Source organism: Megachile rotundata, chromosome 8, assembly GCF_050947335.1.
Source record: "Megachile rotundata isolate GNS110a chromosome 8, iyMegRotu1, whole genome shotgun sequence".
Lineage (NCBI taxonomy): Eukaryota > Metazoa > Arthropoda > Insecta > Hymenoptera > Megachilidae > Megachile > Megachile rotundata.
Window position 1 is genome coordinate 12,862,521 of NC_134990.1, and position 23,498 is coordinate 12,886,018.

Consider the following 23,498-nt stretch of genomic DNA (forward strand, 5'->3'; position numbering starts at 1 on the left):
TTTGTTATTAGTGTTATTAAACTGAAGATTGAAACCTTATTGAACGGTCAATATCTTCTTAATTTTTCAAGTTAACAATGGGTTAATACTATTGATTGTGACACAAGAATTTTTGCACTGACCACTGTTATTTTTTCTCAATAATCTTTTTAATATATTTTTTTAAATATCAAGCACAATTAGTGTCCACTTTCAACAACTAGCTATTTTAAATTATATGCAGCTTAGCTTGAAAAATTTTCAATAACATTTTGCTTCTCTGATTCATCCTTAAATTTCCTGGGCTAAGAGCACAGATTATGGCAATATTGTTTCAAGACCAAGAGCTTGAACTGTAGGTAATCTGTCAAATTGTAAATGCATTTGATATCCTCACCTTGAACTTCATCATGAGGTCACGTGACTGCGTCTCTTCATTTTCCGAATGTTTGAGTTCAAAAGCACCTTCATATTTTTGGACGATCAGGAATGTTCATATTCACTCAGTAAGTTCATGCAATATGTCTGATGCGGTCACTTGGCTCATAGACCTGCAACAACAATTCAGTCAATTAATGACAAAATTCACAGTCATGTTATTATTTTGCTGTACAACAATCTGAAACATACCACTAAATCATATAAATATATCACACGTTACTGAAATAAGTTTGAAGTTAGTAAACTATTATTCAATCTAGTTGTTAATTAGAATGGCACCTCTCGCAGACTAGAAATGATTTTACTCTGCAAACAGTTTCGACAAAACTGTGAAATTCGTGAAAGGTGTCAACCTCCAATGCACCACATGCTTCATCACACACCACGTCTTCCCAATCCCAAAAAGCCGCGTTTACTCTAACAAAAGGGAAGGAAAAGCACAAAAGCAAATCAGAGGCTCCACAAACATTAAATAATTCACATGGGATACAAACTGTATGTTATGTCGCGTGAGCTCATAAAAGTTACAACTCCGTTAAGCAAGAAATACTTCCTGCAGTATATACTGGTCGACAAATCATGAACCAAAACACAGATGATGAAAAAGTTTCGCTAAACGGTGACATGAATATTGGAAATTGCAAAAGGGGGAATCTAGCTATATGATTTACCGTCCGCTATCTAATATTCTTACAAAGGGATCTTAGGGAACATTGTTGCGAACGATGCGAGCCTTTTAGCGGACGGACGACCAGTACACGGAGGGACAGCATGGAAAAAGTGTCAAAGGACACGATCGACTACTACATATTGCCGAACAAGATTTTATGCAGCATGTACGGAATATGGCCTTCGAGTGAGAAACGCTCGACTGTCAAGAAAGTGTTCTCGGTTCTGCATTTGGTGATTTCTGTGATAATTGCGTGTTGCATCTTTGTGCCCGAGGTTATAATCATATCGTCCAATTGGCGGGATCTTTCTATTCTAGCAGGTAAATGGAAAGGACATCGCGTGATGTATCAAACCATGAGTTGGTGCGAGAACTATGACGCACTTGTGACGCACTGACAATTGAAATATTGCAAAATTCCTCACATTTTTGGTATGGGTTAATTTTCAATTTGGGCATCATAATTTACATACGGATGTCCCACGAGTTTTGGGCTTGAGCTATGACGCACTAGTGACGTACTCACGACGCACTCACAATTTCAGTATAGTAAATTTTTCTCATATATTTGCTACGCGTCAATTTTCAATTTAGATAGCATAATTTACATATGAAAGTCTCATGAGTTGGTGCGTGAGCTATGACGCACTCGTGCGTCATCCATTTGTCCAATCTTACCCGAATTACGAACACGCTTCAATTTGGAGTTTGTACAATTATAAATTGCATGGCCAATGATCGCTGAAAAACTGACATAACATTTCAAATTCGCAATTAAAACAGCGCCTGTTTCAGCTTGCGCCAACTCTTGGTTTGACATCGTTACAATCGATGCGAACGACATCGGTACTTTCTGGTTCATTATCACGCACCAACTCGTGGGTTGCCAATACTACTTAAGTTAATATTCTTTCTCAATTAGGAGCTGGTTCCTTCGTACTGACAATTGGACAAACTTTCTTCAAAACCGCGTATCTTCTGGCGAAGAAAGAAAGAGCATGCAGACTCTTAGACGAACTGAGAAGCCTTTGGAACTCGACTGACGATCCTGTCGAAAAAAAATCGTATGAAGTGTTCGCTTACTGGGGTAGAACATGCACCATAGCCTTCTTCGTGTCAGGAATGTCAACCACCTCCATGTTCATGATATCTGGCGTTCTGGATTCTCTTAATCAACAAGACCTGGACAATATTAGCAATCGACACTTGCCATACGATGTCTGGTGAATTATTTTTATTCATTCCTCAACTTAATTCTTTCAATCGGAATAATATTTATATCGAATACAGGCACGAAATGGAGTACTTGGAATCACCCGAATTCGAGTTGATGTACGCCGGCCAGATCATGGCATCCTTTATTTGCTGCTTCGGAGTTTGCGGTCTGGATGGTATGTGTTTGACCACGATCTTACACGTGTCGGGTCAGTTTAGATTAATTGCCACCTGGCTGAATAACATCGGTATCGAAATGAAGTGCAAGCCTATCGATTTGCATAATTGCCCGGTGAAGCTGACGGCGGGCCTCGTCAGATGCATCCGTCATCATCAGCGATTAATAAAGTAACTCTTCTTTATTAATTTTGTCATACAATTCTTCCTTAAATTTTATTTTGACAATGTGATAATTCTTCCTTAACTTTATTTTAACAATCTGATAATTCTTTCTCAAACTTTACTTCAACAACGTGATAATTCTTCCTTAAACTCTCTTTAACAGTGTGGTGGAGGATGTCAACACATTATTGGCACCCATTATTTTCCTTCAACTCCTTACTGGTGGCATGCAGATTTGTCTAAGCGGATTTGCAGTGCTCAGCAATAACGCGGGAGATAACCTTATCAAATTCATCGCTTACTTAGCATCGGTGACGATACAGATCGTAATGTATTGCTGGCCCGGAGAGATTCTCATTCAGGAAAGTCAGAAAGTGGGTCACGCTGCGTACTTGAATGTACCGTGGTACCAACTGCCACTGTTTCATCGGAGACAACTGTTACTCATAATCATAAAGTCGCAGAAGTATTGCTGCATATCTGCATTGACGTTTAAGTCGCTGTCTAGTCACACTTTGACGAACGTACGTATCCACATTTCTCTTTAATTTCTTAGAGAGTAATTATTTCAGTCAGGGTGCTTGCAAATTAGTCAGACTTATAAATATTCATTTAACGATCTCTCTGATTACCAAATTCAGAAATTTATAACTTAAGACATTATTCAATAGTTTCATACATAAATTTAGTTCTGATTTTGTCAAAATTTCTTCTTTAGTTCTTAACTTTTCAAAAATTCGAAATTGAAAGATGTAGCAATGGAACATCTAATTTTTAACAGCTGAATAACAGTAGAAATGTATGAACGCTAACAGTAGAAATTTTGATCTAGGTATTCAACACAGGCTGTTCCTATTTCGCCCTGCTCCGAAAAGTACAAGAAAAGTCCACGTGACGGTCCATTAATCCACGTACATAAACAACAATGAACTACAACTATCGCTGTACACTATTTATCGAAAAGACAAAGCACTATTGATTCTAAAAGACAGAAGAAAAAATATCATACATGAAACTAGACTACATACCTTAACCCGAACAGATTTCGTGGCAACCAATGCACCACTATTGCAAAGTCTGTAAAGATGTCAGTAACACTGTAAAGTTACCGATCAGAGTCCTCGCTGTTCTTTCCGTAAAAAATGAAATGGAAGAAATAACTTTGCTACCCTAAATACTAAATAATTCATCAGTGTTGTCGTCGCGTTGTCCTAGCTTATCAAAGTTTCAATACCGTTGAAGATATCCCACAGTACTTGCAGTATTAATTATTAGTCGAAGCATGCATCGAAAAGCACGCGACAGACAGACAACGTGGAGACATTAATGTTGCAGATCGCCTGTGACGAAAGGTACGTTCTATCTGTGATATTATTATGAATAAGTCGTAGCTAGGAACATTGTTGTGGTGTACGAGAAACCCCTGGTAAACTCGAGATCAGTTCGCGGCGAGGAAGCATGGGCAAACCGTCGGAGAACACGATCGACTATTACATACAACCGAACAAGATCTTATGTAGCATATATGGACTGTGGCCTACCGATGAAGAACGCACAACGAGCAAGCAGGTGCTGGCGGTCGTGCATTTGGTGATCTCAGTGATTATTGTGTGTTCCGTTTTCGTACCTGAGGTTATAATATTAACTACCAAGTGGCGTGATCTTTCTATTCTAGCAGGTAAACAAAAAACTTAATTATGCATGTGTGAATTTGGTGTGGGAGCATATGTAGGTTGTGGAGTAGGTTTCAGATCTTTCACAAACTTGGTACAGCACTCTAAGGTCTTTAGTCACCATAGAATCCTACTTTCTACCATCAATCAAGATCTCAAGCAAATGAAAAATTAGATACCAAGTATCAGCTTGAGTCAGTTATAACAATAATGAATTTGAGTTCCTACGGTTCTCCTGAATTATTAGCAACTTTCTTGAGTTTTCAAAATTATTAGCATATTAGAAAATGTTTGTATATTTCATTTATTTTCTCAACTAGGTGCAGGAACCTTGACACTGACAATGACGCAATTTCTGTTCAAAACAATCTATCTCACGACGAAGAGGGACACCGCACACAGACTATTGGTAGAACTGAGAAGCCTGTGGGTCACGACTGACGATCCCGTAGAAAGGCAATCGTACGAAGTGTTCGCTTACTGGGGACGGATTTCTACCATAGGCTTCTTCATGTCGGCTGTCGGGTCCACGTCTCTGTTTCTGGTCACTGCGACATTGGATTGCTTTGAGGACGTGGAGAATAGCAACAGAACCAATCGACATTTACCATATGACGTCTGGTAAGTGAATCTGTTGTGTCACTGTTTCTGAAGTTTCAAATAATTGGAACTTAAGTTGGAATATAAAAGTGATGATTACCTGATGATACTTATGGTGATACTTATGATGATACTCATGGTGATACTTGTGATAATACTTATGATGATACTTATTATGATACTTGTGATGATACTTATGATGATACTTATTATGATTTTTGTGATAATACTTATTATGATACTTATGATGATATTTATGCTTACCTAATGATACTTATGATCACCTAATAGGCAAGAACTCGACTTTCTGAAATCGCCCGAGTTCGAGGTGATATACGCCTGCCAAATATTAGCGACATTAAATGCCTGCTGCGCAGTGTGCGGCATGGACGGAATGTGCTGGACCACGATCTTGTACCTGTCCGGTCAATTCAGATTAATCACCACCTGGCTAAATAACATCGGTGTCGAAATGAATTACAAGCCCCATCCAAAAGATTGTTCAGTGAAAGTAGCAGCAGACTTAGTCAAATGCATTCGTCATCATCAGCGACTATCAAAGTAAGCACTTAACGAATTTTTTATGTAAAACTTCTTTATAGTGTTATTTTTACAGGGTAGTAAAGGACGTTAACAGTTTACTGATACCAATTATTTTCATACAACTTCTCACGAGTGGCGTACAAATTTGTTTAAGCGGATTCGCGGTGCTCAGCAATAACGGTGGAGACAATCTCTTAAAATTTTCCTGTTTTTTATCGTCAGTATTGGTGCAGCTCGTTATGTATTGCTGGCCGGGTGAGATTTTGATTCAGGAGAGTCAGGAAGTGGGGTATGCGGCTTACCTGGGGGTGCCGTGGTATCAGTTACCGCCGGCTTATCGCAGACAGTTGATGCTCATTATCCTGAAATCGCAGGACGGGTGCAGCATATCAGCGTTGACGTTCAAGTCGTTGGGCTGCCACACTTTGACAAGTGTACGTTTTTGGATTTTTGTTAATTGCTCGGAGATCAATTATTCGCGTCCTCTAAATCTTACAAATATCTCAAACACTCAATAACAATGTACTTTATTCTCTTGACGTCCTTGATTTTTTTGATGTCCTTGATTCTTGATGTCCCTGATTTTCTTGATGTCCTCAGTTCAAATTTGGAAACAGGATTTTGTAAATTTGATCATAAGAAGAATTTGATCGCAAGAATATTTGTTTCAGGTATTCAACACAGGCTCCTCCTATTTCGCCCTGTTACGAAAGATGCAAGACACATCCTCGTGACGATGACATCACTTTACGCAAAGTATATATACGCTTAGTTATATGCATCATACGTGTTTGACGTGATATGCAATGTCTGTTCGATGTCTGAAATAATTCTGTGACAACAAGTGAAATATAAATTATTTTCCTTGATTCGAATACTCCTTACTCCAAACCGCTACCAGGTTCAACACTCCCCCACATTTCCATTACGCCAGATACCCACTGCTACTATGTTACCTATCAGACTTGCGAAAGCACTGTCAACTGGTAAAAGGAAAAACGGAATACAAAGAATTACTCTACCTCCGCAAATAAATAATTCACATATATTCGCAGCCCAAACCTATAAATGTTACAGTACCGTTCGTCAAAACGTTGTCCACCGTACATTACCTATTAAAGCAACATTCACCAACTCATAAATTAGTAGAAAAATTCATATTGCGTGCAACACAGGCTTTCTGTCTACCATGTAATATTGTGAAGAATTCATAGCTGTAACATTGTTGCGGTGTTCGAGGAAAAAGCGGACTCTCAGACACGTGATCAGTTCATGAAGGGAGAAGATGAGTCAACCGATGAGACATTCCCCAATTCCGCATTCCCCAGTTCCCACATTCCCCAATTCCCACGTTCCCCAGTTTCCACGTTCCCCAATTCCCACATTCACCAATTCCCACGTTCCCCAATTCCCACGTTCCCCAATTCCCTTATCCCCAATTCCCAATACCCCAAATCCCAAAATTCCAATTTACCAAATCTCCATTAACTCTGAAATTCAGCACAGATTATAGCAATATTGTTTCAAGACCAAGAGCTTGAACTGTATGTACGCTGTAATCTGTCAAATTGTAAATGCATTTGATATCCTCACCATGAACTTCATCATGAGGTCACGTGACTGCATCTCTTCATTTTCCGGATGTTTGAGTTCAAAAGCACCTTCATATTTTTGGACGATCAGGAATGTTCATATTCACTCAGTAAGTTCATGCAATATGTCTGATGCTGTCACTTGGCTCATAGATCTGCAACAACAATTCAGTCAATTAATGACAAAATTCACAATCTTGTTATTATTTTGCTGTACAACAATCTGAAACATACCACTAAACCATATTACACGTTACTGCCATAAGTTTGAAGTTACTAAACTATTATTTAAACTAGTTGTTAATTTAAATGGCACCTCTCTCAGACTAGAAATGATTTTACTCTGCAAACAGTTTCGACAAAACTGTGAAATTCGTGAAAGGTATCAACCTCCAATGCACCACATGCTTTATCACACGCCACGTCTCCCCAACCCCAAAAGGCCGCGTTTACTCTAGCAAAAGGGAAGGAAAAGCACAAAAGCAAATCAGAGGCTCCACAAACATTAAATAATTCACATGGGATACAAACTGTATGTTATGTCGCGTGAGCTCATAAAAGTTACAACTCCGTTATGCAAGAAATACTTCGTACAGTATATACTGGTCCACAAATTATGAACCAAAACACGGATAATGAAAAAGTTTCGCTAAACGGTGACATGAATATTGGAAATTGCAAAAGGGGGAATCTAGCTATATGATTTACCGTCCGCTATCTAATATTCTTACAAAGGGATCTTAGGGAACATTGTTGCGAACGATGCAAGCCTTTTAGCGGACGGACGACCAGTACACGGAGGGACAGCATGGAAAAAGTGTCAAAGGACACGATCGACTATTACATACTGCCGAACAAGATTTTATGCAGCATGTACGGAATATGGCCTTCGACTGAGGAACGCTCGACTATCAAGAAAGTGTTCTCGGTTCTACATTTGGTGCTTTCTGTGATGATTGCGTGCAGCGTCCTCGTACCTGAGATTATGCTAATATCGTCAAATTGGCGGGATCTTTCTGTTGTAGCAGGTAAATGAGAAGGACATTGCATGATGTATGAAACTGTAAGTTGGTGCGAGAGCTATGACGCACTCATGACGCACTCGTGACACACTCGCAGTTCAAATATTGCAAATTTCTCTCATTTTTTTAGTACAAGCGAATTTTCAATTGAGGTATAATAATTTACGTATGGATGTCCCACGAGTTGGCGCGTGAGCTATGACGCACTCGTGGCGCACTCGGAGTACAAATATTGGAAATTTTTTTCGTATTTTTGGTACGCGTAAATTTTCAATTTGGATGTAATAATTTAAGTAGAAATGTCAAATATGAGTTAAGGCCCAAAAAGAAGCCTAGTCCACCAAGAACACTTCCAGCATTTCGGTAAATAATAATAATAATCCACCTTAAAGATGTTTGCGACTATCATTGTTTTTGGCCTAATTGGTGTGCGACCGCACAATACCGAAAAAACGTGTGAGGCGTCCATCTTTTTACTCTGACCAATTGCAGCCTACCAAACACCTGGGTCAACCCCTTCACGCGCCAAATCGTGGATTTCCAATGCTACTTAAGTTAATATTCTTTCTCAATTAGGTGCCGGTTCCCTCGTAGTGACAGTTGGACAATTTCTATTCAAAACCGCTTATCTTGTGGCGAAGAAAGAAAAAGCATGCAGACTTTTAGACGAACTGAGAAGCCTTTGGAACTCGACTGACGATCCTGTCGAAAAAAAATCGTATGAAGTGTTCGCTTACTGGGGTAGAACATGCACCATAGCCTTCTTCGTGTCAGGAATGTCAACCACCTCCATGTTCATGATATCTGGCGTTCTGGATTCTCTTAATCAACAAGACCTGGACAATAGTAGCAACCGATATTTACCATACGATGTCTGGTGAATTATTTTTATTCATTCTATAACTTAATTTTTTCAATCGAAATAATATTTATGTGGAATACAGGCACGAAATGGAGTATTCGAAATCACCAGAATTCGAGTTGTTGTACGCCGGCCAGATCATGTCATCCTTTATTAGCTGCTTCGGACTTTGCGGTCTGGATGGTATGTGTTTGACCACGATCTTACACGTGTCGGGTCAGTTTAGATTAATTACCACCTGGCTGAATAACATCGGTATCGAAATGAAGTGCAAGCCTATCGATTTGCATAATTGCCCGGTGAAGCTAACGGCGGACCTCGTCAGATGCATTCGTCATCATCAGCGATTAATAAAGTAACTTGTCTTCATTAATTTTGTCATACAATTCTTGCTCAAATTTTATTTTGACAATGTGATAATTCTTCCTTCAACTCTATTTTAATAATCTGATAATTCTTTCTCAAACTTTATTTCAACAATGTGATAATTCTTCCTTAAACTCTCTTTAACAGTGTGGTGGAGGATGTCAACACATTATTGGCACCCGTTATTTTCGTCCAACTTCTCACTGGTGGCATACAGATTTGTCTAAGCGGATTCGCGGTGCTTAGCAATAACGTGGGAGACGACCTCGTCATATTCGTCGCTTACTTAGCATCGGTGACGATACAGATCGTAATGTACTGCTGGCCCGGAGAGATTCTCATTCAGGAAAGTCAGAAAGTGGGTCACGCTGCGTACTTGAATGTACCGTGGTACCAACTACCACTGTTTTATCGGAGACAACTGTTACTCATAATCATAAAGTCGCAGAAGTATTGCTGCATATCTGCATTGACGTTTAAGTCGCTGTCTAGTCACACTTTGACGAACGTACGTATCCACATTTCTCCTTAATTTCTTAGAGAACAATTATTTCAGTCAGGGTGCTTGCATATTGTCAGATTTATAAATATTCATTTAACAATCTCTCTGATTGTGAAATTCAGAAATTTTAAAATTAAGACATTATTCAATAGTTTCATACATTAATTTCGTTCTTAACTTTTCAAAATTTCATCTTTAATTCTTAAGTTTTCAAGAATTCGAAATTGAAAGATGTAAATTGAAAAATGTAAATTGCAAGATGTAAATTGAAAGATGTAATTGGAACATCTAATTTTTAACAGCTAAGTAACAGTAGTAATGTATGAACACTTATAGTAGAAATTTCGATCTAGGTATTCAACACAGGCTCCTCCTACTTCGCTCTGCTCCGAAAGGTACAAGAAAGGTCCATGTGACGGTCCAGTATAAATCCACGTACATAAACAGTAATAAACTACAACTATCGCTGTACACTATTCATTAGAAAAAGCACTATTGATTGTAAAAGAGAGAAAGAAAAATATCATGTATGAAACTAGACTACATACCTTAACCCTAACAGATTTTGTGGCAAATAACGCACCACTTCTGTAAAGTCTGTAAAGGTGTCAGTAACATCTGTAAAGTTGGCCATCAGAGTCCTCACTGTTTCCGTAAAAAATAAAATGAAAGAAATAACTCTGCTACCCTAAATAGTAAATAATTCATCAGTGTTGTCGTCGCGTTGTCCTAGCTCATCAAAGTTTTAATACCGTTGAAGATATCCCACAATACTTGCAGTATTAATTATTAGTCGAAACATGCATCGAAGAGCACGCGACAGATAGACAACGTGGAGGGACACAACCTCTAAATCTTACAAATATCTCAAACACTCAATAACAATGTACTTTATTCTCTTGATGTCCTTGATTCTTGATGTCCCTGATTCTCTTGATGTCCTCAATTCAAATTTGGAAACAGGATTTTGTAAATTTGATCATAAAAAGAATTTGATCGCAAGAATATTTGTTTCAGGTATTCAACACAGGCTCCTCCTATTTCGCCCTGTTACGAAAGATGCAAGACACATTCTCGTGACGATGACATCACTTTACGCAGAGTATATATACACTTAGTTATATGCATCATACGTGTATGACGTGATATGCAATGTCTGTTCGATGTCTGAAATAATTCTCTGACAACAAGTGAAATATAATTTATTTTCCTTGATTCGAATACTCCTTAACTCCAAGCTACCCTGTTTGCTACCCGGTCGCAAAGAACACTAAGGGCAAAAAATGAAACGAAAGATAACCCCCCAAATACTAAATGATTCACCTATCTTCGTGTTGTTAACTCATAAAAGTTTTAATAGCCTCCAAGATATCCGGTTGCCCACATTAGCTACTCCGCATATCAAAAGCGGAGGGTAGCAAAAGGACATCAATATTGCAGATTGCGTGTGACGAAAGAAACTTGCATTTCTACCCGTCGCGTAATATTATTATGAAAAATTCTTAACTGGAGACATTCTTCCGGTGAACGAGGGAAAAAGCGAACCCTCTGCGAGACACGCGATCAAGTGATGGGAGATGAGACAACCGTCAAAGGACACTATCGATTATTACATATTCCCGAACAAGATTTTGTGCAGTATGTTCGGTATGTGGCCTTCTGATAAGAAACGCTCGACTGTCAGGAAAATGTTGGCGTACTTGCACTTTGTGTTCTCTGTACTGACGGTGTGTGTGATCGTGGTGCCTGAGATTATATTATTGGCTGTCAGGTGGAGGGATCTGAAGATTTTTGCAGGTAACTTGCAAGTTGAATTAATTTAGATAATGTGGTTAGATTGGGTGAAGTTGGAGGAGATAGACAAAGAGTGTTATATGTGGATGTGGATGTTATATGTGGATGAAGATGTCATATGTAGATGTGAATGTCATATGTAGGTGTGGATGGTATATGTGAATGTGGATGTTATATGTAGATGTGGATGTTATATGTGGATGTGGATGTCATATGTAGACGTGGATGCTATATGTAAATATGGATGTTATATGTGGATGTAGACTCGGTTTGAAATTTTTATGTAACTTCTGAAATGTCTTTGGGATCCTATCTCACATTCAGCAGTCAATTATACATAGGTTCACGTCATAGGCTGACCGCAAAACCTTCAACAAGATATAGGCAAGTTGCCTTCAGCAACTAAATAGGTGGTCTCTACCTTCTCCCTGAAGTTCTAGTCTCCTTAGGGATTCCATAGATTTCCCTTAATCTGTATCTAGGTCCTATCTAAGTTCTCTATATGTAGAGTTTCCACATATTCTCCATAAACCTCTGGTATCAACTCATTCCTAGGTGTCCCACAAATCTCCCACCAGCCAACCCCAGGTACTACCTAGACCCATTCAGCCTTACATGGTGAATACGTCAGCCACTGCCACATTTCCCTTATTTGCACAAAAATAATATTTGCCATCAATAAATCTTGACTATACAGTAAATCTTGATTACATGCTAATACACGTTCTTCCAAATTAGGAGCAGGATGCATCATAATGTCGCTCATGCAGGTACTCTTCAAAACGGTATATCTAACCATGAAGAGAGAAGAGGCACACAAGTTATATACAGAATTTAGAAGTCTATGGTATTTGACGAAAGATCCTGTGGAAAGACAATCTTACGAATTGTTCGCATACTGGGCGAGGACTTGTACCATAACCTTCGGCGTATCTTGCGTTGGGACTATGATCATCTTCTTCATTTCAGCGACGTATGACTACATTACGGATGTGAACATGAATGCTGGCAGCCGACATTTGCCATATGATGTCTGGTAAAAATTGTCTTATTTTATCAGTAGTTATTAATCTGTATTTTATCAGTAGTTGCATTGTAATACAACGCAAGATGTGTTGAATTATTATAGAAAATTGTAGCAAGTTTTGTTAAAAAACAGAGATTACATTTATAACATGTGACAACAGGCGTGGAATAGACTTCATAGATTCACCTGAATTTGAAATTATCTTCGTTTCCCAAATTCTGGCGTCCCTCTTTGCTGCCTGCGCAGTTATCGGTCTGGATAGCACGTGCGTGACCATCATCCTGCACTTATCAGGACAATTTAGATTAATCACGACGTGGCTCAGTAACATCGGTATCGAAATGCAGTACAATCGAATCGATTTGCACAACTGTCCTCCGAGTGTGTCTGCAGATTTGATCAAATGCATCCGTCACCATCAGCGATTAATAAAGTGAGTCCACCGTTTTTATCAAGTATTCAGCTTCATAGTTATTTTTACAGAGTGCTGCAGGATGTTAATTCCTTATTGACTCCCATCATCTTCATGCAAGTTTTCACGAGTAGCATTGTGTTCTGTCTGGGTGGATATGCGATCATCAGCAACAACGCAGCTGATGACCTATTCAAATTTGTGTCCTACATATTATCGATGACGATACAGCTTCTACTGTGGTGCTGGCCCGGCGAGATTCTAATTGAGGAAAGTCTGCACATAGGATACGCTGCTTATGTGAATGTGCCGTGGTACAACCTCCCGCCATTTTATCGAAGACAGTTATGCCTCATTGTTCTAAGGTCGCAGAAGACTTGCAGTCTATCGGCGTTCATCTTTCATTCGCTGTCAATCTATACTTTGACGAATGTAAGCAATTGATTTTTTTAAAAATAGTACTATATTAGTGGTACAGAAGATATTTGTTCCAGGTACTTAATACGGCTTTCTCTTATTTTGCTCTGTTGCGGCAAATACAGGATAAAAATATGTAATTGTATTTTTCTGCGAGTAAATTGACGAGCTATTTCGATAGTTGAATATATGTTAACTTAAAATGTGTAATAGGTTGTTGTAATTAAAAAGGATGAAACCATTCACTACATACATTACATACATTATATATATTACATACATACATTACATATATTATATTACAATCATTACATACATTACATACATACATTACATATATTACATTACAATCATTACATACATTACATACATACATTACATATATTACATACATACATTACATATATTATGATACATACGTTACGAACATTACATACATTATAATCATACATTACATCATGTCAACTCAGCTTAACAATCTTAATCTTCAGATTTCCCGATAATACTTCTTCACTGTGCCACCAAATACACCACTTATCCCTGCTACTATGTTAGCTATCAGATAGCTTATTGCTACCTACGAAAAGTACACTCTCTTCTACAGAACACGCAAGAAAAAGTAGAATACAAGAAATAACTCGTCTACCCCCACAAACGCTAAATAATTCACCTCCACTCTCTCCACATCCAACTCATAAAAGTTTCAACCCAAGTCTTAGCCCACCGACTAACTATTCGCCAAACCATGACGTTACAAAAGCCGCGTACAGAATTTAATATTGCAAATTGCATGTGACGAAAGGAATCTGCATTCCTATCAACCATGTAATATTATTATGAAGAATTCATAGCTAGCGACAATGTTGCGGTATACCAGGAAAAAAGCGAACCCTCTGAGTAACACGCGATCAGTTCGTGAAGGGAGAAGATGAGACAACCGTCAAAGGACACGATCGATTATTACATACTGCCGAGCAAGATTTTGTGCAGTTTGTACGGAATATGGCCTTCGGATGAGAAACCATCGACAATTAGAACAGTGATGTCGGTTTTGCATATATTGGTGTCTATTGTAGTGGTGTGCAGTATTTACGTTCCTGAGATTATAATGTTGTTGGCTAATTGGGGTGATCTTTCTATTCTGGCAGGTGAGTGTGAAAATAAAGTTGGATGAGTGAAGACTGATGTCGTATGAAGGTTAGGTACTTAAGAGGTTGGTTAACAAGTTAGTTAACAAATTAGTCAGCAAGTTAGTTAGCAAATTTCTAAGTTTGTGATATACCGTGGTCTCAAAAAGTGAAAGACTCCTTTAGAAACATTTCCAATATTTATCAGTTTGAATTACTATTTGTCAGCTTTAATAATAATGCATATCATGTTAATTCGTACAGTTATGTCCTCATACATTCATACACTGATGCACCTCATACTGCCCTCACACATATCGGACCGTCAAGATTCACCATTTAAGATTCACCACTGACGATTTTTAATATTTCCCTCAACACAGGTGCAGGTTCCATCATACTGACAATCACGCAATTCCTCTTCAAAACCGTCTACATCCTCGCCAAAAGAGAAAGCGCCTACAAATTACTAGAAGAACTGAAAAGCCTCTGGTACTCAACCGACAACCCCATGGAAAGACGATCCTACGAAGAGTTCGCCTACTGGGGAAGGACCTCAACCATATCATTCTTCGTTTCCGGAATTCTTACCACCTTCACATTCATGCTCTCTGCAACTCTAGATTCCATGAAACAAGGATACTTTGACAATGGTACCAGCAATCGACATTTACCATACGACGTCTGGTATGCTATTTTCAGAAAGCCTCCAGTCTCTCACGCGTTTCAAATAATTATAGCGACTGAGATGGATTTTATTTCCAGGCACGGAATGACGTACTTGAAGTCACCAGAATTTGAGATAATATATGCCGGCCAGATTATGGCTTCTTTTGCTTGCTGCTGCGCTGTGTGTGGCATGGATGGTATGCTTTTGACGACGATCTTACACTTGTCGGGACAGTTCCGTTTGATTACTACATGGCTGACTAACATTGGCATCGAAATGAATTACACAACTATCGATTTGAGTAAACGACCTGTAAAAATAGTGGCGGGTTTGATGAAATGCATTCGTCATCACCAACGATTAATTAAGTAAGTATTCATCATTTTAACATTAAAACTACCAGACCGGTCAAATGACCACACCTCAAGTTTCTTATTATAAAGTACATTCCTTGAAATTGCCATTGATTTTCATCAGGATAAAGAACAAATATGTGTACTAATTTATGTTTATTTATTCTTTAACTTCATTTTTAGTTTCAAAGTAAATACACATTATATGTCGGTAGGTTTAGTGTTAGCAACAGAATTCTCATTGAGATTCTTCAAGGAGTGATACTGTGTCATCTAGTGATACTACGTCAACTAATGACACTGTGTCAACTAGTGATACATCAACTAATGATACTCTGTTTCAACAGGACAGTAAAGGACGTCAACATTTTCATAACACCCATAGTCTTCGTACATCTCCTCACAAGTGGCATGCAGATCTGTCTAACAGGATTCGCGGTGCTTAGTAATAATGTGGGAGCTAATGTCTTCAAGTTCATCTCCTACTTAGGAGCGGTGATGATACAGTTGGTAATGCTGTGTTGGCCCGGAGAAATTCTGATCCAGGAAAGTCAGAAAGTGGCTTACGCAGCTTACCTGAATGTACCGTGGTACCAACTGCCGTTGTGTTATCGGAGACATCTGTTGTTCGTAATCATGAAGGCGCAGGAAAGCTGCTGTATTAAGGCGTTGACGTTTGAGTCGTTGTCCAGTCACACGTTAACAAGTGTAAGTATCATTTTTCACTGATTGTTCAGAGTTGAGGGCGCTTCATCAGCCAGGTTCATCAAAGCCTAAAAATTTGTCAAAGTTACAAATATTCGTTTAGCAAGTTTAATTACAAAATTTGGGTCCAAATTCGTTTCACAATTATTTAATTCATTTTAGAAATGTTTATCGTTTAATATAATAGAATTGCAAATTTTCAGCAGTTAGAAAAAGTCTTAAAAATTTTATTGTAGGTGTTCAACACAGCCTCCTCGTATTTCGCCCTCCTGCGGAATATACAAGGAAAGACCGCATGACGGTATTTACTTATTTTCAAGAAATTTATTGATGTATATATACGGGTCCATGTACAATAGCACTCTTTACTTAGATTAGTATTTAAACTTTGTATTATAGCACTCTTTATTTAGATTAGTATTTAAACTCTGTATTATAGTACTCTTTACTTAAAGTATATACTCTTGTACTCTACTCGGATTACCATAACTTTTGCACAGTGTGGTGAACGAATTGAACGATTTGCTAACCCCCATCATCTTCATCCAACTCCTCACGAGCGGCATCAAGATCTGTTTGAGCGGATTCGCAGTTATGAATAACAACACGAATGCCGAATTAATTAAAGCCGTTCTTTATTTATTCGGGATGACGACACAGCTCCTGCTGTATTGTTACCCCGGTGAGATTCTGATTCGGGAGAGCGAGGAGGTAGGGGATGCGGCTTATCTGAATGTGTGCTGGTATAAATTGCCACCGAGTAATAGAAGACAGCTGCTTCTTACAATTCTGAGAGCGCAGAAATGTTGCAGCATTACTGCGGTCACGTTTCAGAGACTTTCGTTTCGAATTTTGGATTTTGTAGTTTCGGATTTTGAAGAGTGTTATGATTTAGTTTGCTGAATTAAGTTATTTGATATTGGTTATTTAGCAATTATTTAGCAATTTTAACAACTTAGTTATTTAGCAATTATTTAGCAATTTTAACAACTTAGTTATTTAGCAATTTTAGCAACTTAATTATTTAGCAACTATTTAGCAATTTTAGCAACTTAATTATTTAGCAACTATTTAGCAATTTAGTTAATAACTTGGTTGGAAGTATCACGTAGTATAGCAGAATACGTCCAATTTGTTTCAGGTATTTAATACAGCGGCTTCGTACTTTACCCTGCTGAGACAAATGCAAGAAACGCCGATGTAACGAATGCAATCTCCGTAGTTTCGGAATCATGGGATAACCACACGAGCAAGTTCAGAATTATATTGACTGAAGTTATGAAGTTAATGAGAAATGTATGATTGAATTTTTGTTATTAGTGTTATTAAACTGAAGATTGAAACCTTATTGAACGGTCAATATCTTCTTAATTTTTCAAGTTAACAATGGGTTAATACTATTGATTGTAACACAAGAATTTTTGCACTGACCACTGTTATTTCTTCTCAATAATCTTTTTTTTTAAATATCAAGCACAATTAGTGTCCACTTTCAACAACTAGCTATCTTAAATTATATGCAGCTTAACTTTAAAAATTTTCAATAACATTTTGCTTCTCTGATTCATCCTTGAATTTCCTGGGCTAAGAGCACAGATTATGGCAATATTGCTTCAAGATCAAGAGCTTGAACTGTAGGTACGCTGTAATCTGTCAAATTGTAAATGCATTTGATATCCTCACCATGAACTTCATCATGAGGTCACGTGACTGCATCTCTTCATTTTCCGAATGTTTGAGTTCAAAAGCACCTTCATATTTTTGGACGATCAGGAATGTTCATATTCACTCAGTAACTTCATGCAATATGTCTGATGCGGTCACTTGGCTCATAGACCTGCAACAACAATTCAGTCAATTAATGACAAAATTCACAATCTTGTTATTATTTTGCTGTACAACAATCTGAAACATACCACTAAACCATATCACACGTTACTGCCATAAGTTTGAAGTTACTAAACTATTATTTAAACTAGTTGTTAATTTAAATGGCACCTCTCTCAGACTAGAAATGATTTTACTCTGCAAACAGTTTCGACAAAACTGTGAAATTCGTGAAAGGTATCAACCTCCAATGCACCATATGCTTTATCACACGCCACGTCTCCCCAACCCCAAAAGGCCGCGTTTACTCTAGCAAAAGGGAAGGAAAAGCACAAAAGCAAATCAGAGGCTCCACAAACATTAAATAATTCACATGGGATACAAACTGTATGTTATGTCGCGTGAGCTCATAAAAGTTACAACTCCGTTATGCAAGAAATACTTCGTACAGTATATACTGGTCCACAAATTATGAACCAAAACACGGATAATGAAAAAGTTTCGCTAAACGGTGGCATGAATATTGAAAACTGCAAAAGGGGGAATCTAGCTATATGATTTACCGTCCGCTATCTAATATTCTTACAAAGGGATCTTAGGGAACATTGTTGCGAACGATGCAAGCCTTTTAGCGGACGGACGACCAGTACACGGAGGGACAGCATGGAAAAAGTGTCAAAGGACACGATCGACTATTACATACTGCCGAACAAGATTTTATGCAGCATGTACGGAATATGGCCTTCGACTGAGGAACGCTCGACTATCAAGAAAGTGTTCTCGGTTCTACATTTGGTGCTTTCTGTGATGATTGCGTGCAGCGTCCTCGTACCTGAGATTATGCTAATATCGTCAAATTGGCGGGATCTTTCTGTTGTAGCAGGTAAATGAGAAGGACATTGCATGATGTATGAAACTGTAAGTTGGTGCGAGAGCTATGACGCACTCATGACGCACTCGTGACACACTCGCAGTTCAAATATTGCAAATTTCTCTCATTTTTTTAGTACAAGCGAATTTTCAATTGAGGTATAATAATTTACGTATGGATGTCCCACGAGTTGGCGCGTGAGCTATGACGCACTCGTGGCGTACTCGCAGTAGAAATATTGGAAATTTTTTTCGTATTTTTGGTACGCGTAAATTTTCAATTTGGATGTGATAATTTAAGTAGAAATGTCAAACACGAGTTAAGGTCCAAAAAAAAGCCTAGTCCACCAAGAACACTTCCAGCATTTCGGTAAATAATAATAATAACTGCATCACGCAATACGCACTCTCCCACCCTAGAGATGTTTGCGACTATCATTGTTTTTGGCCTAATTGGTGTGCGACCGCACAATACCGAAAATACGTGTGAGGCGTCCATTTTTTTATTCTGACCAATTGGAGCCTACCAAACACCTGGCTCAACCCCTTCACGCGCCAAATCGTGGATTACCAATACTACTTAAGTTAATATTCTTTCTCAATTAGGTGCCGGTTCCCTCGTAGTGACAGTTGGACAATTTTTATTCAAAACCGCTTATCTTGTGGCGAAGAAAGAAAAAGCATGCAGACTTTTAGACGAACTGAGAAGCCTTTGGAACTCGACTGACGATCCTGTCGAAAAAAAATCGTATGAAGTGTTCGCTTACTGGGGTAGAACATGCACCATAGCCTTCTTCGTGTCAGGAATGTCAACCACCTCCATGTTCATGATATCTGGCGTTCTGGATTCGCTTAATCAACAAGACCTGGACAATAGTAGCAACCGATATTTACCATACGATGTCTGGTGAATTATTTTTATTCATTCCTCAAGTTAATTTTTTCAATCGAAATAATATTTATGTGGAATACAGGCACGAAATGGAGTATTCGAAATCACCAGAATTCGAGTTGTTGTACGCCGGCCAGATCATGTCATCCTTTATTAGCTGCTTCGGACTTTGCGGTCTGGATGGTATGTGTTTGACCACGATCTTACACGTGTCGGGTCAGTTTAGATTAATTACCACCTGGCTGAATAACATCGGTATCGAAATGAAGTGCAAGCCTATCGATTTGCATAATTGTCCAGTGAAGCTAACGGCGGACCTCGTCAGATGCATTCGTCATCATCAGCGATTAATAAAGTAACTCTTCTTCATTAATTTTGTCATACAATTCTTCCTTAAATTTTATTTTGACAAGGTGTTCATTCTTCCTTCAACTTTATTTTAATAATCTGATAATTCTTTCTCAAACTTTATTTCAACAACGTGATAATTCTTCCTTAAACTCTCTTTAACAGTGTGGTGGAGGATGTCAACACATTATTGGCACCCATTATTTTCGTCCAACTCCTCACTGGTGGCATACAGATTTGTCTAAGCGGATTCGCGGTGCTTAGCAATAACGTGGGAGATGACCTCGTCATATTCATCGCTTACTTAGCATCGGTGACGATACAGATCGTAATGTACTGCTGGCCCGGAGAGATTCTCATTCAGGAAAGTCAGAAAGTGGGTCACGCTGCGTACTTGAATGTACCGTGGTACCAACTGCCACTGTTTTATCGGAGACAACTGTTACTCGTAATCATAAAGTCGCAGAAGTATTGCTGCATATCTGCATTGACGTTTAAGTCGCTGTCTAGTCACACTTTGACGAACGTACGTATCCACATTTCTCCTAAATTTCTTAGAGAACAACTATTTCAGTCAGGGTGCTTGCAAATTGTCAGATTTATAAATATTCATTTAACAATCTCTCTGATTGTCAAATTCAGAAATTTTAAAATTAAGACATTATTCAATAGTTTCATACATTAATTTCGTTCTTAACTTTTCAAAATTTCATCTTTAATTCTTAAGTTTTCAAGAATTCGAAATTGAAAGATATAATTTGAAAAATGTAAATTGCAAGATGTAAATTGAAAGATGTAATTGGAACATCTAATTTTTAACAGCTGAGTAACAGTAGTAATGTATGAACACTTATAATAGAAATTTTGATCTAGGTATTCAACACAGGCTCCTCCTACTTCGCTCTGCTCCGGAAAGTACAAGAAAGGTCCATGTGACGGTCCATTATAAATCCACGTACATGAACAGTAATAAACTACAACTATCGCTGTACACTATTTATTAGAAAAAGCACTATTGATTGTAAAAGAGAGAAAGAAAAATATCATGTATGAAACTAGACTACATACCTTAACCCTAACAGATTTTGTGGCAAATAACGCACCACTTCTGTAAAGTCTGTAAAGGTGTCAGTAACATCTGTAAAGTTGGCCATCAGAGTCCTCACTGTTTCCGTAAAAAATAAAATGAAAGAAATAACTCTGCTACCCTAAATAGTAAATAATTCATCAGTGTTGTCGTCGCGTTGTCCTAGCTCATCAAAGTTTTAATACCGTTGAAGATATCCCACAGTACTTGCAGTATTAATTATTAGTCGAAACATGCATCGAAGAGCACGCGACAGATAGACAACGTGGAGGGACACATCCTCTAAATCTTACAAATATCTCAAACACTCAATAACAATGTACTTTATTCTCTTGATGTCCTTGATTCTTTTGATGTCCTTGATTCTTGATGTCTCTGATTCTCTTGATGTCCTCAATTCAAATTTGGAAACAGGATTTTGTAAATTTGATCATAAGAAGAATTTGATCGCAAGAATATTTGTTTCAGGTATTCAACACAGGCTCCTCCTATTTCGCCCTGTTACGAAAGATGCAAGACACATTCTCGTGACGATGACATCACTTTACACAGAGTATATATACACTTAGTTATATGCATCATACGTGTATGACGTGATATGCAATGTCTGTTCGATGTCTGAAATAATTCTCTGACAACAAGTGAAATATAATTTATTTTCCTTGATTCGAATACTCCTTGACTCCAAGCTACTCTGTTTGCTACCCGGTTCGAAAGCATACTAAGGGCAAAAAATGAAACGAAAGATAACCCCCCAAATACTAAATGATTCACCTATCTTCGTGTTGTTAACTCATAAAAGTTTTAATAGCCTCCAAGATATCCGGTTGCCCACATTAGCTACTCCGCATATCAAAAGCAGAGGGTAGCAAAGGGACATCAATATTGCAGATTGCGTGTGACGAAAGAAACTTGCATTTCTACCCGTCGCGTAATATTATTATGAAAAATTCTTAACTGGAGACATTCTTCCGGTAGACGAGGAAAAAAAGCGAACCCTCTGCGAGACACGCGATCAAGTGGTGGGAGATGAGACAACCGTCAAAGGACACTATCGATTATTACATATTCCCGAACAAGATTTTGTGCAGTATGTTCGGTATGTGGCCTTCTGATAAGAAACGCTCGACTGTCAGGAAAATATTGGCATACTTGCACTTTGTGTTCTCTGTACTGACGGTGTTTGTGATCTTGGTGCCTGAGATTATGTTGGTGGCTGTCAAGTGGAAGGATCTGAAGATTTTTGCAGGTAACTTGCAAGTTGAATTACTTTGGGTAGTGTGGTTAGTTGACTGGGTAGAGATGCAGAAGATAGTTAAACAGTGCTATATGTGGATGTGCATGTGGATGTCATATGTGGATGTGGAGGTCATATGTAGATGTGGATGGTATATGTGGATGTTGGTGGTATATGTGGATGTGGATGTCATATGTGGATGTGGATGTCCTATGTAGATGTGGATGTTATGTGTAGATGTGTATGTTATATGTGGATGCAGACTTGGTTTGAGATTCTTATGTAGCTTCTGAAATGTCTTGGGATCCCAGTTCACATTAAGCAGCTAATTAAACCTAGGTTGACGTCATAGGCTGTCCAACGCCTCCACCAAGATATAGACTACCTTCCATAAGTGGTCTCTACATTCTCCTTGAACTTCTAGTCTCCTCAGGAAATCCATAGATTTTCCTTAATCCCTATCTAGGTTCTCTCTAAGTTCTCTATATGCAGAGTTTCCACATATTCTCCATAAACTTTTGATATCAACTCATTCCTAGGTGTCCCAAAAGTCTCTCACCAGACCCAGGTAGTTCACTACCTAAACCCCTTCAGTCTTACATGGTGAATATGTCAACGACTACCACATTTCCTTCATTTCCATCAGAATAACACTTGTCATAAATAAATCTTGACTATACAGTAAATCTTGGTTACATGCTAATACACGTTCTTCCAAATTAGGAGCAGGATGCCTCATAATGTCGCTCACACAGCTACTCTTCAAAACAGTGTATCTAACCATGAGGAGAGAAGAGGCATACAAGTTGTACATGGAATTAAGAAGTCTGTGGTATCTGACGAAAGATCCAGTGGAAAGACAGTCTTATGAATTGTTCGCATACTGGGCGAGGAAATGTACCATAACCTTCGGCGTATCTTGCGT

At 38.4% G+C, this 23,498-nt stretch overlaps 7 protein-coding genes and 1 long non-coding RNA gene across 8 annotated transcripts; 7 read left to right on the top strand and 1 right to left on the bottom strand.

The window, feature by feature from the left end:
* Positions 1 to 199: 199 nt before the first annotated feature.
* LOC143264962 (uncharacterized) lies at positions 200 to 6,785 on the bottom strand. Its single transcript, XR_013038983.1, has 3 exons — positions 5,766 to 6,785; positions 4,802 to 4,968; positions 200 to 530 (listed from the first exon to the last, which is right to left on the bottom strand). It is a non-coding gene; the product is annotated as an uncharacterized LOC143264962 (long non-coding RNA).
* On the top strand, positions 2,387 to 3,611 carry LOC143264961 (putative odorant receptor 92a). Its single transcript, XM_076534254.1, has 3 exons — positions 2,387 to 2,653; positions 2,811 to 3,171; positions 3,480 to 3,611. The coding sequence occupies exons 1-3, from the start codon at positions 2,388 to 2,390 to the stop codon at positions 3,540 to 3,542; spliced, it is 690 nt and encodes a 229-aa protein (XP_076390369.1). The 5' UTR covers position 2,387; the 3' UTR covers positions 3,543 to 3,611.
* On the top strand, positions 3,574 to 6,275 carry LOC100879311 (odorant receptor 10-like). The gene is made up of 5 exons (XM_003706247.2): positions 3,574 to 4,325; positions 4,641 to 4,941; positions 5,212 to 5,481; positions 5,537 to 5,897; positions 6,135 to 6,275. The coding sequence occupies exons 1-5, from the start codon at positions 4,106 to 4,108 to the stop codon at positions 6,195 to 6,197; spliced, it is 1,215 nt and encodes a 404-aa protein (XP_003706295.1). The 5' UTR covers positions 3,574 to 4,105; the 3' UTR covers positions 6,198 to 6,275.
* Positions 6,786 to 7,843: 1,058 nt separating the features above from the next.
* On the top strand, positions 7,844 to 9,030 carry LOC143264990 (uncharacterized). The gene is made up of 2 exons (XM_076534457.1): positions 7,844 to 8,083; positions 8,654 to 9,030. The coding sequence occupies exons 1-2, from the start codon at positions 7,864 to 7,866 to the stop codon at positions 8,956 to 8,958; spliced, it is 525 nt and encodes a 174-aa protein (XP_076390572.1). The 5' UTR covers positions 7,844 to 7,863; the 3' UTR covers positions 8,959 to 9,030.
* On the top strand, positions 9,029 to 10,887 carry LOC143265002 (odorant receptor 67c-like). Its single transcript, XM_076534477.1, has 3 exons — positions 9,029 to 9,294; positions 9,453 to 9,813; positions 10,825 to 10,887. Exons 1-3 carry the CDS (start codon positions 9,029 to 9,031, stop codon positions 10,885 to 10,887), a joined length of 690 nt encoding a protein of 229 aa, XP_076390592.1.
* Positions 10,888 to 11,384: 497 nt separating this feature from the next.
* LOC143265003 (odorant receptor 10-like) lies at positions 11,385 to 13,664 on the top strand. The gene is made up of 5 exons (XM_076534478.1): positions 11,385 to 11,604; positions 12,571 to 12,637; positions 12,789 to 13,061; positions 13,112 to 13,472; positions 13,535 to 13,664. Exons 1-5 carry the CDS (start codon positions 11,385 to 11,387, stop codon positions 13,595 to 13,597), a joined length of 984 nt encoding a protein of 327 aa, XP_076390593.1. The 3' UTR covers positions 13,598 to 13,664.
* Positions 13,665 to 15,188: 1,524 nt separating this feature from the next.
* Positions 15,189 to 17,516, top strand: LOC100879085 (odorant receptor 10-like). The gene is made up of 4 exons (XM_003706245.2): positions 15,189 to 15,271; positions 15,350 to 15,622; positions 15,955 to 16,315; positions 17,454 to 17,516. The coding sequence occupies exons 1-4, from the start codon at positions 15,189 to 15,191 to the stop codon at positions 17,514 to 17,516; spliced, it is 780 nt and encodes a 259-aa protein (XP_003706293.2).
* A 1,268-nt stretch (positions 17,517 to 18,784) lies between these two features.
* On the top strand, positions 18,785 to 23,444 carry LOC143265004 (putative odorant receptor 92a). Its single transcript, XM_076534479.1, has 6 exons — positions 18,785 to 19,022; positions 19,616 to 19,916; positions 19,984 to 20,256; positions 20,415 to 20,775; positions 22,315 to 22,619; positions 23,297 to 23,444. The coding sequence occupies exons 1-6, from the start codon at positions 18,803 to 18,805 to the stop codon at positions 23,442 to 23,444; spliced, it is 1,608 nt and encodes a 535-aa protein (XP_076390594.1). The 5' UTR covers positions 18,785 to 18,802.
* Positions 23,445 to 23,498: the final 54 nt, after the last annotated feature.

What these genes read in the sequence shown, in the direction of transcription:
- LOC143264961 (XM_076534254.1), top strand. Translation starts at nt 2,388, where the DNA reads ATGGAGTACTTGGAATCACCCGAATTCGAGTTGATGTACGCCGGCCAG. An exon ending in CATCATCAGCGATTAATAAA is followed by an intron (nt 2,654 to 2,810) that starts GTAACTCTTCTT and finishes TCTCTTTAACAG; the next exon opens with TGTGGTGGAGGATGTCAACA. An exon ending in CTAGTCACACTTTGACGAAC is followed by an intron (nt 3,172 to 3,479) that starts GTACGTATCCAC and finishes ATTTTGATCTAG; the next exon opens with GTATTCAACACAGGCTGTTC.
- LOC100879311 (XM_003706247.2), top strand. Translation starts at nt 4,106, where the DNA reads ATGGGCAAACCGTCGGAGAACACGATCGACTATTACATACAACCGAAC. An exon ending in CATTTACCATATGACGTCTG is followed by an intron (nt 4,942 to 5,211) that starts GTAAGTGAATCT and finishes ATCACCTAATAG; the next exon opens with GCAAGAACTCGACTTTCTGA. An exon ending in CATCATCAGCGACTATCAAA is followed by an intron (nt 5,482 to 5,536) that starts GTAAGCACTTAA and finishes TTATTTTTACAG; the next exon opens with GGTAGTAAAGGACGTTAACA.
- LOC143264990 (XM_076534457.1), top strand. Translation starts at nt 7,864, where the DNA reads ATGGAAAAAGTGTCAAAGGACACGATCGACTATTACATACTGCCGAAC. An exon ending in GGATCTTTCTGTTGTAGCAG is followed by an intron (nt 8,084 to 8,653) that starts GTAAATGAGAAG and finishes TTTCTCAATTAG; the next exon opens with GTGCCGGTTCCCTCGTAGTG.
- LOC143265002 (XM_076534477.1), top strand. Translation starts at nt 9,029, where the DNA reads ATGGAGTATTCGAAATCACCAGAATTCGAGTTGTTGTACGCCGGCCAG. An exon ending in CATCATCAGCGATTAATAAA is followed by an intron (nt 9,295 to 9,452) that starts GTAACTTGTCTT and finishes TCTCTTTAACAG; the next exon opens with TGTGGTGGAGGATGTCAACA. An exon ending in CTAGTCACACTTTGACGAAC is followed by an intron (nt 9,814 to 10,824) that starts GTACGTATCCAC and finishes TATTTGTTTCAG; the next exon opens with GTATTCAACACAGGCTCCTC.
- LOC143265003 (XM_076534478.1), top strand. Translation starts at nt 11,385, where the DNA reads ATGAGACAACCGTCAAAGGACACTATCGATTATTACATATTCCCGAAC. An exon ending in CACCATCAGCGATTAATAAA is followed by an intron (nt 13,062 to 13,111) that starts GTGAGTCCACCG and finishes TTATTTTTACAG; the next exon opens with AGTGCTGCAGGATGTTAATT. An exon ending in CAATCTATACTTTGACGAAT is followed by an intron (nt 13,473 to 13,534) that starts GTAAGCAATTGA and finishes TATTTGTTCCAG; the next exon opens with GTACTTAATACGGCTTTCTC.
- LOC100879085 (XM_003706245.2), top strand. Translation starts at nt 15,189, where the DNA reads ATGCTCTCTGCAACTCTAGATTCCATGAAACAAGGATACTTTGACAAT. An exon ending in CATTTACCATACGACGTCTG is followed by an intron (nt 15,272 to 15,349) that starts GTATGCTATTTT and finishes TTTTATTTCCAG; the next exon opens with GCACGGAATGACGTACTTGA. An exon ending in CATCACCAACGATTAATTAA is followed by an intron (nt 15,623 to 15,954) that starts GTAAGTATTCAT and finishes CTGTTTCAACAG; the next exon opens with GACAGTAAAGGACGTCAACA.
- LOC143265004 (XM_076534479.1), top strand. Translation starts at nt 18,803, where the DNA reads ATGGAAAAAGTGTCAAAGGACACGATCGACTATTACATACTGCCGAAC. An exon ending in CATCATCAGCGATTAATAAA is followed by an intron (nt 20,257 to 20,414) that starts GTAACTCTTCTT and finishes TCTCTTTAACAG; the next exon opens with TGTGGTGGAGGATGTCAACA. An exon ending in GAATTACTTTGGGTAGTGTG is followed by an intron (nt 22,620 to 23,296) that starts GTTAGTTGACTG and finishes CTTCCAAATTAG; the next exon opens with GAGCAGGATGCCTCATAATG.